Genomic DNA, 13,540 nt, shown 5'->3' with positions numbered 1-13,540 from the left:
GACGATTCTGGCATTTTAACTAATTAGTTATATCAACGTTTGTCACATTTACCCACTATTTACATATGTAATGTGTATATTTGTATAATTTTCTCGGTGGCTATACTTGCTTGGAATGAAATAATGAGTATTGTCACCCCCCCCCCCCCCCCCCCCCCCCCCCCCAGGTGAAATTTCCCAGATCTCAATATAGGCATTGTGGTTACATCAGATGCACGTACATGTATTTATAACATCGGTTACGTCATTTCATCGCGCTCGTATGAACAATAGTTATTATGTTACCTGTTCATTATTATGGAAGTGTACCTCTGTAAACATACAACAGGTTCACATAGGATATGTATTAAAAATAACAGAACAGGAATCGAGTAATACTGATAGTATTCAAGCCTATACGATGTGTTCACTATTTGCCGTTATGGCTGGCTTATCATGTGCGCCCGAGTACTGTTGTACAAATTAACCCTAGACTACCTTTAGCCTGTGTTTAAGTATGTTAGTTATGGAAACCTTGCCGCTTGGATCTATATCTACAACGCAATCATGGTAAATAACAGACGTTAACGACTAATTTCCCATTTCGTATCATGGTAGAAACAAAATCAACGTTTCCAACGTAATGTTTGAATTGATATGTACGATCGGCCTGTCGTCTAAATGTATGTCAACTTGAACGAAGACGACAAGAGCCGAGTGCTTTCAACTTCTATTTCAGCCACATTTCTCTCCCGTACCATACACTCACCTGTTAAAAGAACGACCACATCAACCACGATCTTTACAATGTGGAGATGTTTAGGATTCATTGTCCTTGTAGGTTGATTGGGACAGGATATTGTCTCAAAACGACTGTCGCCTCCTCTGCTGCTCTTGGTGTTACTTATGCTGCTGTGCTCTTCTCCCGAATTCTCCCTTCGGGGACGTCCCTAAATCATGAGGAGAGTATTTATCTCGGGGGCATAACCTGAAGAAGTAAGAGTACTGACACCTTGATTATTCTTAGAGAGGGGAGATAACTACTGTTGTCACTAAGCAATATGTGTTTTGCTTGAATAACTTGTACCTGCATTGAAAGAATGTATTTACTCAAGGGAAGTAACTCTTTGGCGTCACAATTTGTTCAGGTGAGGTCAGGTGCCTTATTCAATGAGCGGATCTTGTTCCACACAACCAGAGTGATTCAGGCAGTCTGTTATTTCGTAGTGTGACATACACTCCTAGTTTAAATGACGGAACTATATACTGACCTTTGTTAAGGTCCTGACGAGTGGGATTTGTCAGGCCATGCTTGAAGGGCTATGTCGTGTGTATGTGGAAATCTCACCCAGAGGCGTGCACATTTGTTTAGCAGCCTCTCCCGTTGTGTGACTCATTGGTCGCGGTACGAATGTCCCGATGATCACGTTATAGTTAATTTAACTGGGTACTCTCCTTATGTGAAGATGTGAATGAGTGAGTACGCAATATTCCTGCACGGGGTACACCAGAAATAGGCTTCTCCCATTGCACCCATGTACGGAATCGAACCTGGGCTTTCGGCATCACGAGCAAAAGTTTCAACCACTAGGCTACCCCGTCGTCCCTTCTTCTGAGAGGGGTGCGGAGTGACAAATATTGCATTTCATAGAGCTGTGTCCAATACAGTTAAGGCCAGGTTTCTATAGCCCATGCCAGATTGCTGGACGCTGAAGTCGAGGTTTCTACCTTCAACGTTGTTCCAAGGCAGTCAAGTCAGGTTTGCTATAGTTCAGGCCAGGTTTCGGGGCACATGCGTAAAGGTTCCTTTTGTAGTTCAGACCAGACGACGGTTCATTAAGACAGTTTTTTCGTCCATGCCCGCTGACAGGATACTTACGTCAGGTTTCCTACAACTCCGGCTAGTTTACGAGGAACATAAGTTAGGGTATGGCGGGGATTGGAGTGGTCGGGGTGGGGGACGGGGTTAGTTCACACCTGGGGATGGTGCATTACGGTCAGGTTTTCTGACTCGCTGCAGGGTGAGAATCCATTATATAGAGTGTGGTTCTCACTATATATTAGGTTGTTGTTTTGTTTTCCCCAGAACAAACGCGTTTGAGTTTTTTGTTTTTGAGGGACAGGTTTCAGTGAGACCGCTTCCCAGGTTTTACTTTTCCTAACTTTACATGAACATTAACATTCAAATGACACATGAGTGTTTGAAATCAACTGAAAAATGTCATTCACAAAGTAAAGGATTTCCGAAGCGGCATTGGAACCGCAATTCTCTCATCCGCAGGCAGACGCTCTACCGCACCGCCACCGGGCCGACAAAAGTGGTGGGGTTAAATTATCTACTTATAGTTACTGTCATTAAATTGATTTTACGCGCTCTTCAGTTATTGTAACGTAGCTTCATTAAATGATCATCTACATTGTAATTAACTATCATTGACGGTATATATGTTAGAGAAAACACTTTTGCTCTGTTTTGGTAGACAATGTAAAACCATCTGGATCGGGAAATCCCTCCCCCTCCGGTTTTACATTGTCTACCAAACCTCGGAGGCGTGTTTTCTCCTATGCTTAGTCGACCGTAACGACAGCACTGGAGACTGAATTCCTGGAGCACTGGAGACGGAAGGGACGGCTGCCATGAATTCATCCTCTTGTCCGTCCATTTGCTCATCTTCTTGTGTATTGGTTATCCCGGAAAACCCAAGGCGTGCGTTCAGGTACCAATTCATTGTAATGGAATTTGAAGTAAACACGGGATAATGAGTTTCAGATAGGGCTATATTTTGCTCAGCGTTTGAGGATGAGGATATATTCTGTTTTGAGTACAAGGGCTAAATCCTTTCGTCACAGTACACTTCAATTCCAGCTTAGATAGAAAATTGACATGTTTTGTGTATTCCTATCGATTGACTCTATCGTGTGTATCCGAATAATGACCCCTCGTGCTTATCCAATGATGGGGCTGTGGTGTAACTTAATGTTAAAGCATTCGCCGAGTTCGATTCCTGTATAGTGTGTAAACGCCATTTCTGGTGTACCCTATCGTGATCATGTCGGAATATAGCTAGAAGTTACGGACAACTAAAACTCATTTTCTTATCCGATGACACAGAAAATACGCCAGGAAAGGATGTGTTTTCAGTGTGCGTGGTATCCGTACGTATTAACGTATCTGAGTGTAGATCGATATTATTACATGCATGAACAGAGGCTATTCCAGAGGTTGCCACAGAATTCACGTGTTAAATTTGTAAAGATGTGTTGTACACTAGTTTAAGTGTTGTATGCCTTCTTCCACAGGTGAAATACCATCCTCCAGACATCATCACGGTTTGGTTATGCGGTGTACGTGTAATCCGAGTGACCACGGGATATGGATTCGGGGAAGTGCGAGGATGGTGGTCAGGAGCTGCCTGACGGTCAGTAGAATACACTAGGCAGCATTTGGAAATGCTTCACATGCAACACATAGCCATGCATTGTGAATCACTGCCGACATGCATTGTGAATCACTGCCAACATGCATCGTGAATCATTGCCAACATGCATTGTGAATCACCACCAACATGCAATGGTGAATCATTGCCAACATGCATTGTGAATTAATGCCAACATGCATTGTGAATCAACACGCATTGTGAATCACCACCAACATGCATTGAATCACCACCAACATGCACTGTGAATCATTGCCAACATGCATTATGAATCACCACCAACATGCATTGTGAATCACCACCAACATGCATTGTGAATCATTGCCAACATGCATTGTGAATTAATGCCAACATGCATTGTGAACCAACATACATTGTGAATCACCACAACATGCATTGTGAATCACCACCAACATGCATTGTAAATCACCACCAACATGCAACGTGAATATTCAACAACATGCATTGTGAATCACTCACAACATGCATTGTGAATCACCGCCAACATGCATTGTGAATAAACGTGCATTGTGAATCAACACCAACATGCATTGTGAATCACCACCAACATGCATTGTGAATCAACATGCTTTGTGAATCACCACCAACATGAATTGTGAATCACCGCCTACATGCATTGTGAATCATTGCCAACATTCACTGTGAATCAACATGCATTGTGAATCACCACCAACATGCATTGTGAATCACCGCCTACATGCTTTGTGAATCATTGCCAACATTCACTGTGAATCAACATGCATTGTGAATCACCACCAACATGCATTGTGAATCATCATGCATTGTGAATCACCACCAGCATGCTTTGTGAATCACCACCAACATGCATTGTGAATCACGGCCGACATGCATTGTGAATAACCGCCGACATGCATTGTGAATCACCATCTACATGCATTGTGAATCACCGCCGGTATGCATTGTGAATCACCGCCGGTATGCATTGTGAATCACGGCCGACATGCATTGTGAATCACCACCAACATGAATTGTGTATCACCACCAACATCATGAAATTATACATGCATTGTCGTCGCGTATTGTGAAACATTTCCATCGTCCACTGTGAAAAATGAAGACATCTATCGTGAAGCGTGTACCAGTTTGTTTTGAAACACGTAGCAATACATTGTGACACATGAAGTCTTATACATTATGAGAAACACGTTGACATATATTGTGAAACATAACATCACACCTCTCTCTTGCTCTTGTTTGCAGTTCGGTGGTATAAGTCTCAGCGCTATCTCATAGCAGTCATCCTGTTCTTGGGGTTCTCGCTGCAGAACACACTTAGGTCGAACCTAAGCATTGCAATCGTGTGTATGGTGAGGCATGACGTCAACCAAACGTCACTGAATGACGTCAATGTTTCTTCTTCGGTGACTGGCGAGCAGTGCAGAACATGGAGTAAAGAGGGCGAAAATATTACTGAATACGATCACGTAAGTTTGTTGTTTCACTAGTAAACAGCGGAAACCAATGCCCCCATTGCAATCTGAGTACATAGTGTCAAGTCACTTGATTGTTTGGGTTGGTGGGGTAGCCTAGTGGTTAACTCGTTTGCTCGTCACGCCGAAGACCCAGGTTCGATTCACCACGTGGGTACACTTTGTGAAGGTCATTTCTGGTGTTTTGAAATATTCTGATGACAAGAAAAATCCATCGACACGACTCCCTGGATCTGCTATCAATTATATATTTTTTATTCTTGTCGCGAAATATAAAATATTGTTGCAATACAATTCAAAACGTGAGGCCGCCAATTGTCTAGTATCTGCTAGAGTGTCAGTTTTCGTGAAAGGTAAAAAGAGTGATGAACATGATTTGATGGATCACTGAGAATCCGTGTTGACACCAGGTGTTCTCTTTAAGCGTGAGCATATCTAGTTAACCTGTAGCACCAGTTATCATTATCACGATTATTATTATTTTGCAGCAAGGCGAATTCACGTGGTCTAAGGGGCTGCAAGGAGTTCTTCTCGGTGGCTCTTTCTGGGGATGCCTGGGAATGCTCATTTCTGGTGGCTGGCTCAGCGAACGTTTCGGCGCAACCAGAGTTATCGCCCTTGGCATGATTCCTACTGCCATAGCAACAATCATGTCTCCAGTAGCTGCAAGGATCAGTCCCTACTTCCTGTTGTTCCTCAGGATCACCGTTGGATTTTGTTCAGTGAGTTTAAACGTTGGAAACAAATCACGTTTCATCGTCGTGTCATAAGAAGCTGCTGAAAGCGAGCTAAGGAAAACCATCTTCTTTCAACGTGACTATAGCTTCTCATGTCATGATCGTTCCTTCTTTGTTTTCTTCTGTTGCTGGAACATTGTTAAACTCGGTTTGAAACAATACTCATTGATTCATTCTTCTGAGTACTGTGTATCCATTTAATGGCGCGAGTCTGTATCAATACAACTATGTGCTTACGCATCGACGGTAAGGTAGTCAGGTGGTTCAAGCCTTTGCTCGCCACATGGACGACCCGTGCTCGATTCCTCACATTGGTTCAAGGTGTATTGCTATGGTTTCCTTGATATTGTTCGAATACTGTTGAAGTATTGGTTCGAGTACTGTCGAACCTGGTCACTCACCCACCCACATGTCCGCTTGGTATTGCCACTGAGTAGTAATACAGGCGAGTGGTTAAAGCCGTGTCTAGCCTCGACTGAGACCGGGTTCCATTCATCGTATGGTTGTCGTGTGAAAAAAGCTATTCTTTCTAAAACATTGCAGTATCGCACTTTGTTTCTGAAAATATATGAAAATTGCTTTTTTTCTGAGGTGTATTTGTACTGTGGGTATTCTGTTATGTCCAGTCGGTTGTGTTCCCGTCCATTCCGGTGTTCTGGTCGAGATGGGCGCCCCCGGATGAATGGATGAAACTCCTAGGATTCTCGCTGTCCGGTAAGACTGTCCGGTAACAGCTGTGTGATCACAAACAAGTAATGATTCATCTTTGAATGTTCATCATCCTTATCACGGATGTTTGTGGCTGGAATTCCTTTGAAAACAGCATGTAACAATTTGCCTCACGCTCACAGTATTCTACCAATTTTATGCACAAAGAGCTTATTGAATATCATAATATCAAGTGACACTACTGACAATAGATGACACCATATAGTCTACCAGGACAGCAGTGAAAATGAATAAACCATTACCCATTCACATCGAACATGGTAGATTTGCATGGATTTAATGACCTCAGCACCGTATCCCTACCGCGGAGTTGAATGCTCATGATATTGATCAGTGGGTTATCTTGTTCTGACCTAACTATTTCCAGACGCCACATAACAGAAAAATTGCTGAGTGCGGCGTGTGACAGCAAACAAACAAACAAACAAAATATAGCCTTCGAAGAGATTGTTTTCGAAAACGGTATAGCTAGTATGTCCCTTTACCCAGCGCAGCCAGTATATTTTCATTATATTCTTATGCAAACCGCATTTACTCAGATAAACATGCACTGAAGTATTATTACGTCTTAGATTAAACATAGGAGCTACATGTCTTAAAAAATACAGGGGCGGGATTTTATTCGAAGAAATACACCAACTTCCATTCGCTGCCATTCGAATCGGAAATTAATAAGAGAACTGATTGAGGTTGTTGTGACGACAGAATGGTTATGTAGCAGCCCGTACCTTCGTGGTTGTCCTCTATCCGTTGTGAACTGTTTTCAGGAGGAGAGACTGGCAACGCTTATGGCTATCTTCTAAATGGTTTCCTCTGTAGATATGGCTTTGCTGGAGGCTGGCCTTCCATCTTCTATGTCACAGGTTGGTGTTAGAGGCACATTTATGAAAGACTTAAACACAAACGCCGATTTCTCTTTATAGAAAAATTCATTTAAAGAATTTATCAGGTAAGGATGACAGTAAGTTACCTTGGCAAGTATTAGAGCGGCGACGACAGCAACTATGGTCTCTTTAGCTGCATAAGTACTGGTTTCAGCTGACAAGGCTCTGTGCAGCTTCCGGACCGTTGCGTCCCGTGGTAGAATTGGGCTTCAGCAACCCATGCTTGCCATAAAAGGCGACTATGCTTGTCGTAAGAGGCGACTAACGTGATCGGGTGCTCAGGCTTGCTGACTTGGTTGACACATATCATCGGTTCCCCATTGCGCAGATTCATGCTCATGTTTTGGTCACTGGATTGTCTGGTCCAGAATCGATTATTTACAGACCGCAGCCATATAGCTGGAATATTGCTGAGGGGGCATGCCAAAATATCATGACTGATAGTTCGAATCCGAGATTATTGGTTTGTAAGAACCATACCCATAACCATGAGCTTCACTCACATGGTGGTGGTGCTAAAATGTTGTGCAACACTTCACACAGTCGCTGATTCACTGACTCACTGTTCAGGTGGGGCGTGTCTACTATGGTGCATCCTGTGGTCTATCGTGGTCAGGGATTCCCCAAGACAGAGCAGATGGATATCGGACACTGAGCGGAAGTATATTGAATGGACGGTCCGAGACAGACTCAAGTCGAAACGGGTAAGAACAAAACTAAGCTAACATCATATTGTCTCCAAAAGTGGCAGGTGCGTGACTTGTTTGATAAATGTCATCGTATCCCATTGGATCGAACACGTGATGTCAATCACTCAATTGTTTGTTCCAGATCTCATTATTTGCTAACATCAGTCATTTTGATGCAACATTTCTGGATCGGACAAACATACATACAAACAAACAAAGGAGTAATCGTCTGTTCATACTTCGTCATTCTCCGACCCATCACTTTGTTTGTTGTTTTATCCCCACAATATTCCAGCTCCGTGTCTTTGTATTGATGCTGCAGAAACAGAGCACCCCTTGGTTGGCCCTCGTGAGGTCAGTACCAGTATGGGCGTTGATTTTCACCCATACCACGGCCAACTTCTTCCTCTATCTTCTCTTCACCCAGATGCCCTCCTACCTGAACGAGGTCACCGGCGTCAACTTTACATCGGTAAACAGTCCACTTTTGGCATCACATTATAAGTGCAGTGTCTTATGCGGTAGTACTTGCACATGTAGATTAGTTACCCTCTATGGTGTCTGGTACATGTATTTCTTACATCTCCCATTCCTTCACACAAATCACAACCATCACTACTACGTATAATTTCTGTTGTGAGACCGAATAGCTTTACGCATTTTTAGCAATATTTCCGCAATATCACCGCGAATAACGCACGAGAATCAAACTGTAGTCACTCAGTGGAATCGTGCATTCAGTGCTCCAGTTCCGTCCTTGTAATTCAGATAGCGGTATTAACCGAGTAAATCCGATTGCGAGTTACTGGAACGTAAAAATACCTCCAGACAGCCAAATCGATACACGGATCTGTGAGACGAACATGTTTGGAATGAACAAGGTTCTATGTTGTTGTTTTTGCTGAAAAATGTGGATTTTGGTTATTACATTTAAGTTGTAATACATTTGGTTTTTATATATATTATACAGTTTATATATTTATGGGTTCTTTTTTAACAGATGAGTCTTAAGATTACGGGGACGGTTTTGAAACAGTAGATGTGTGGCTTGAACAAATTACGGCTTGGTTTCTACAAAATGTCGTTCACTATTTCATTCATATTCATTGTAGCCTAGTTAATGTATTTGTTGGGCAACTTGTCATTTCCCTTCTATGTCATACATGTGTCACATTTTCTAGTTTCAAATTCATATGTATAGTATCGTGTAGTGCGGCCTCTCTATCTGGAATGTGCTATCGTCTTGAACACCTATTTGAACTTATTAACGAACGCGTTAAATATGTAGTATCCGACAAAACATCATGAACTATACACTAGGATGAAAGAGTGAGAATATGTGTATAATTAATTTGGCAAAACGCAGTATGTAGTCACCGGGACTCGGTGTACTCCTTTCAGCAGTAAAGGAGCTTTTGCCAGCTGTGTGTTGGGAAAACAATCCAAAGGTTTACCAGTGAGGTGAATCCCACGAGCAGATTACTGTGTTGAAAAAAGGAAGGGTAAATTGTGAATTTGGGCCAGTGACCAGGGGATTCTAACACACTTAAGACGCGTAGCTTCAAAGCCGATTACAGATATTAGATGCCCGTCCTTGTCAAGAATGGCATCATGCATCGTAATGCATGTTGAATGCTCACACTAGCAACCTTACATTGTCCTCGAAGCAACGGATTTAAGGACTCAGTCAGACTCTCTACATCTACTTAACAGTTAGACCAGCTTCCCAGAAAGCGGAAAGTGGATGGTTCGATCCGGGATCCGAAAAAGATGAAAAGCGTGGTCTTGTTGCCATGCCTCGGCACCAGTTGGACAGAACAAGGAATGGTCGGTTCTGAGTCACAGCACTGAGTGGGTGTCCATGATAACCTGACATTGCAACTCGGTGGACTAGGGATATGAACGGATTTATGTCCTGACTGTTATATACAACCGCACTTGATAGCACGCCCTTGAACCTACCTCCCCCTCTTCACCTCACCTCTTCTCACCTCAACTCACCTGTCTTCCAAGTAAAGGATAACGCAACATGAAGCTCCCTACAATGCTCCCTCTGTTACATATTTCCTCACAGATCTGTAATTCAATGTTACAGAACGGTGTGTATTCCATGTTGCCCTATGTATGCATGATCATCGTCATCAACGTCGCGAGTCACGTGTCAGACTGGCTCATCCACAAGGTCAAGTTCACAGTGCGAACAACGCGCAGGTTAATGAACTCTCTAGGTGAGCTTCCCCCATAGTTTTTCTTGCATCAGACCTTTACTGATTGACGTAGAAAACCTGCAGACGTTTCTCTCACGTCAACCTCTGTGACTCCGTGTATAGCTGAAATTCTGTAACCCGAGAAGATCTTGTTTAGAATTGGTCTTCAATAACTCATTCTTGTCGTAAAAGGCCACGGGATCGGTGCTCAGGCTTGCTGAATCGGTTGACATATGTCATAGTATCCCAACTACGTAGGTCGATCCTCATGCTGTTGATCACTGGATTGTCTGGCCCACACCAGATTATTTACAGATTACATATAGCTGGAATATTGCTGACTGCGACGTTAAACAAAATCCAACCTGTTCAAAGTGGCCTTAAACCCAAAACATTCACTCCCTTGATCATGCAAATCAGTACCTGTTGAATATCTCAGTTGAGTCTGTTAAGTACAAGTAAATTCAATAAACCACTGTATTACGGTTATCTTTCCAAACAGAGTCAACAGTAAGAGAATGGTTTTTCTGCTTTCTATAAAACTAAGCTTTTCAGGAATACTGAGCATGTATTTTTCATCGGATCATATCAAGAGACCCTGTTGTTTCCTCGTAGGTATGTTCGGGTCAGGAACCTTGCTGATCATCCTTGCGCAGGCGCATTGTGGCTGGGAGGGGATGTCCGTGTCAACACTCTGTCTCACCATGGGGGCGTTCGGCTTCTGTTTTTGTGGCCACATATCGAACTTTGCTGACATCACCCAGGCTCACTCTGGGACTCTGGCTGGGGTATCCGACACAATAGCCACCCTGTCTGGCATCGCGGCGCCTTACGTCGTCTCTACCTTAACTCCAAATGTACGTACGGACGATTAACGTTAGTCTCACACTATGAGTTCATATGCATAAGTGTTTGTTCTATGATAACTATAGTAAGCACAAAGACAAGCAAGCGCAAACACGCGTACGCACGCGCAAACTGTTATTCTTCGTATCATACTCTAAAATGTGTCTACCCGTTTCTTATAAACTAAATCGTGTAGATTCGGGTTAAAATGGGTCTTCATTAACCTATTCTTGCTGTAGAAGTGGTTTACGGGATCGGATGACTTGGTGGACACGTCATCTTATCCCAATTGCGTAGATCGATGCTCATGCTGTTAATCACCGGATTGTCTGGTGTATACTTAATACGTTACAAACCGTCGCTACATAGCTGTCCTACTGTAACATGGGTCTCTTTAACCTATTCAGACAATGGCCTGCTTTTTAATTTTCTCGTGTGAAAGTGAAAATAGAAACCAGAAACAACTCTGGTTGCACTGGATTCCAAGCCCATGTTTCATAAGAAAACTATGTCTACAAATGAATTTTAATTTGACACTGGAATAACACCGTATTGCTATATTTTATGTGGATGTTTAGGCAGCATACCTTAACAGACTGCCCCTTTCTGATGAGGTCGTAAAATGATTCACAATGTATGTGGCTCACTGGTTACACCTGCTATGTGTTCTTGGAACATATTCAGTGTAGTTCTGTAACGCACAGTGAGACTGATATAATATCAGTTCCTTACCAGACCGCCAAAGTGTTCTAGCGGCTAATCCTCTTTTCAAGATTTCCACGATTTTCAGGTATTCGTTTGTGAGAGCTCACTGTGCGACAGACCATGCTGTATGACAGAGCTCACTGTGCGACAGACCATGCTGTATGACAAAGCTCACTGTGCGACAGACCATGCTGTATGACAGGTCATTGTGCGACAGACCATGCTGTATGACAGAGGTCACTGCGACACAACAGGCTGTATGACAGAGCTCACTGTGCGACAGAGCATGCTGTATGACAGAGCTCACTGTGCGACAGAGCATGACGTGTTTGCAAGAAGGAGCGTAGTGTTACGATATACAAGTGCTTAGATGTATCACTTCATACTGATTATTATTATTATTCATATATCCATTTAAATGGATTGGTATAAAAATTCGGATTTGCTATCGCACTATGGACGGAACCCAGTAAACAGGAAACAAGACTATTCTGTAATCAGTGTTTTGACTTGAATGTCGCTGAATGCGGCGTCAAACAACACACAATCAATCTTAGACAAATATTGGCTAGAGCGGTACTTTTGGAGAGGCTAAACGTCATTTCCATATGTTGTTAAAACGATTGCCAGCTGCTACGATTTCTTCAGCACCTTCTGGTTTCGGGTTCCGTTAAACCTACTTTTGCTCTTAAATCCATTCCCGCATTATCGACGATGCTGTCCATTACACGCCTGATTAGATCTGAGACACGTTTCTAACTTGAGATTTTTTATTATCCAATTAGAATCGAGAAATGGCAAATCCAATTATAGAAGTCAGTAGGAAATGTAAAATGATAACATGTGCATGTTAAAACATAACCTATATCAGTATATGATATTCCAGCGTACGAGGGAGGAATGGCAGAAAGCTTTCTATGTGGCAGCTGGGACCAGCTTTGCAGGAGGGCTTATTTTCGCTCTGTTCTCTGACGGAAAGCCTCAGCCATGGGACGCTCATGATCGCACGAAGCCTACAGTCAAGGACACACCTGAAGCGGATTGTCTAGGGGATGACATGGGTATGTCAGAATGTGCTGTAGTAGTGTCTGACATCGTTGCTGACGCTGGGGATGAACCTGCAGGGACGACAGCGCACCTGATAAACGAAGCTGATGCAGGGCTTGAAGAGGGACGTAGCATTGCTTCTGAAGACATGGGCCAGAAGTGCGTCGAGGTTCAAGATCAAGGTCGAGGATCGGTCGAAGACGAAGACACGTTGACCAAGCCCCTGCTCAATCAACCAAGGGAGAATATGGAGAATGTAGTGTAGTGTATGAAAGATTCCACCTAAATCCTTGTCATTGTCCAGTACGTGTACCTTCTCAAGTAATGGCAGGGTTCATGGCAATGTGCCCTGTATGGCCAGTATTGTATCGGACAACAACAGACATTGTTCTGATATATGTTCATGCGGCCTATATGTATAGTGAGCTATTAATGTGGCTTACACAAAAGACGTATGACAGAGCTGTCCATCCTAATACCCAGAAGAGGACTCCAGCAACTTCTGACATGATTGGTCGCCTGATCATGCGTCGTGAACGTCATCCCCATCCTCATTATCACGTGCAGCCCATGCAGCACGACTCACTGGCTTGTCTGGACTTCTTACAGATGGAGTTAGACCACAAACAAAACACATATACAGTACACCCTGTCATCGTTTGTGCAGAAGAAAATACGGCATTATATCCAGCGTGGCGTTATAATCAGGTAGGCCAATTAGAGGACCTGTGCAATCAACAAGGTGATTGAGTTGATGTCTCCTGTAATGAGCATTGAATAAATGGGTAATCCCAGCGTCCCAGCATTA

The 13,540-nt window shown here is 43.1% G+C and overlaps 3 protein-coding genes across 3 annotated transcripts in view; 2 read left to right on the top strand and 1 right to left on the bottom strand.

The window, feature by feature from the left end:
* The window catches only part of LOC137298281 (phospholipid phosphatase 1-like), a 22,838-nt gene extending 21,861 nt beyond the window's left edge, over nt 1–977 (bottom strand). The window contains exon 1 of the mRNA XM_067830466.1: nt 749–977. Coding sequence (XP_067686567.1) covers nt 749–809 — 61 coding nt within the window. The 5' untranslated portion in view covers nt 810–977. The remainder of the gene's footprint in view (nt 1–748) is intronic.
* LOC137297897 (tetratricopeptide repeat protein 21B-like) overlaps nt 1–13,540 on the top strand; it is a 308,763-nt gene that overhangs the window by 125,321 nt on the left and 169,902 nt on the right. The window lies entirely within an intron of this gene.
* LOC137298280 (uncharacterized transporter slc-17.2-like) overlaps nt 1–13,540 on the top strand; it is an 18,228-nt gene extending 4,688 nt beyond the window's left edge. Inside the window, exons 2-11 of the mRNA XM_067830464.1 lie at nt 3,280–3,398; nt 4,659–4,882; nt 5,377–5,610; nt 6,252–6,339; nt 7,122–7,217; nt 7,809–7,942; nt 8,250–8,399; nt 10,023–10,155; nt 10,750–10,991; nt 12,572–13,540. Coding sequence (XP_067686565.1) covers nt 3,353–3,398; nt 4,659–4,882; nt 5,377–5,610; nt 6,252–6,339; nt 7,122–7,217; nt 7,809–7,942; nt 8,250–8,399; nt 10,023–10,155; nt 10,750–10,991; nt 12,572–12,997 — 1,773 coding nt within the window. The 5' untranslated portion in view covers nt 3,280–3,352 and the 3' untranslated portion in view covers nt 12,998–13,540. The remainder of the gene's footprint in view (nt 1–3,279; nt 3,399–4,658; nt 4,883–5,376; nt 5,611–6,251; nt 6,340–7,121; nt 7,218–7,808; nt 7,943–8,249; nt 8,400–10,022; nt 10,156–10,749; nt 10,992–12,571) is intronic.

This window comes from Haliotis asinina, chromosome 10 (genome assembly GCF_037392515.1).
Source record: "Haliotis asinina isolate JCU_RB_2024 chromosome 10, JCU_Hal_asi_v2, whole genome shotgun sequence".
NCBI classification, from domain to species: domain Eukaryota; kingdom Metazoa; phylum Mollusca; class Gastropoda; order Lepetellida; family Haliotidae; genus Haliotis; species Haliotis asinina.
Note: the sequence above shows the minus strand (reverse complement) of the source record. Positions and strands in the feature narration are given on the sequence as shown.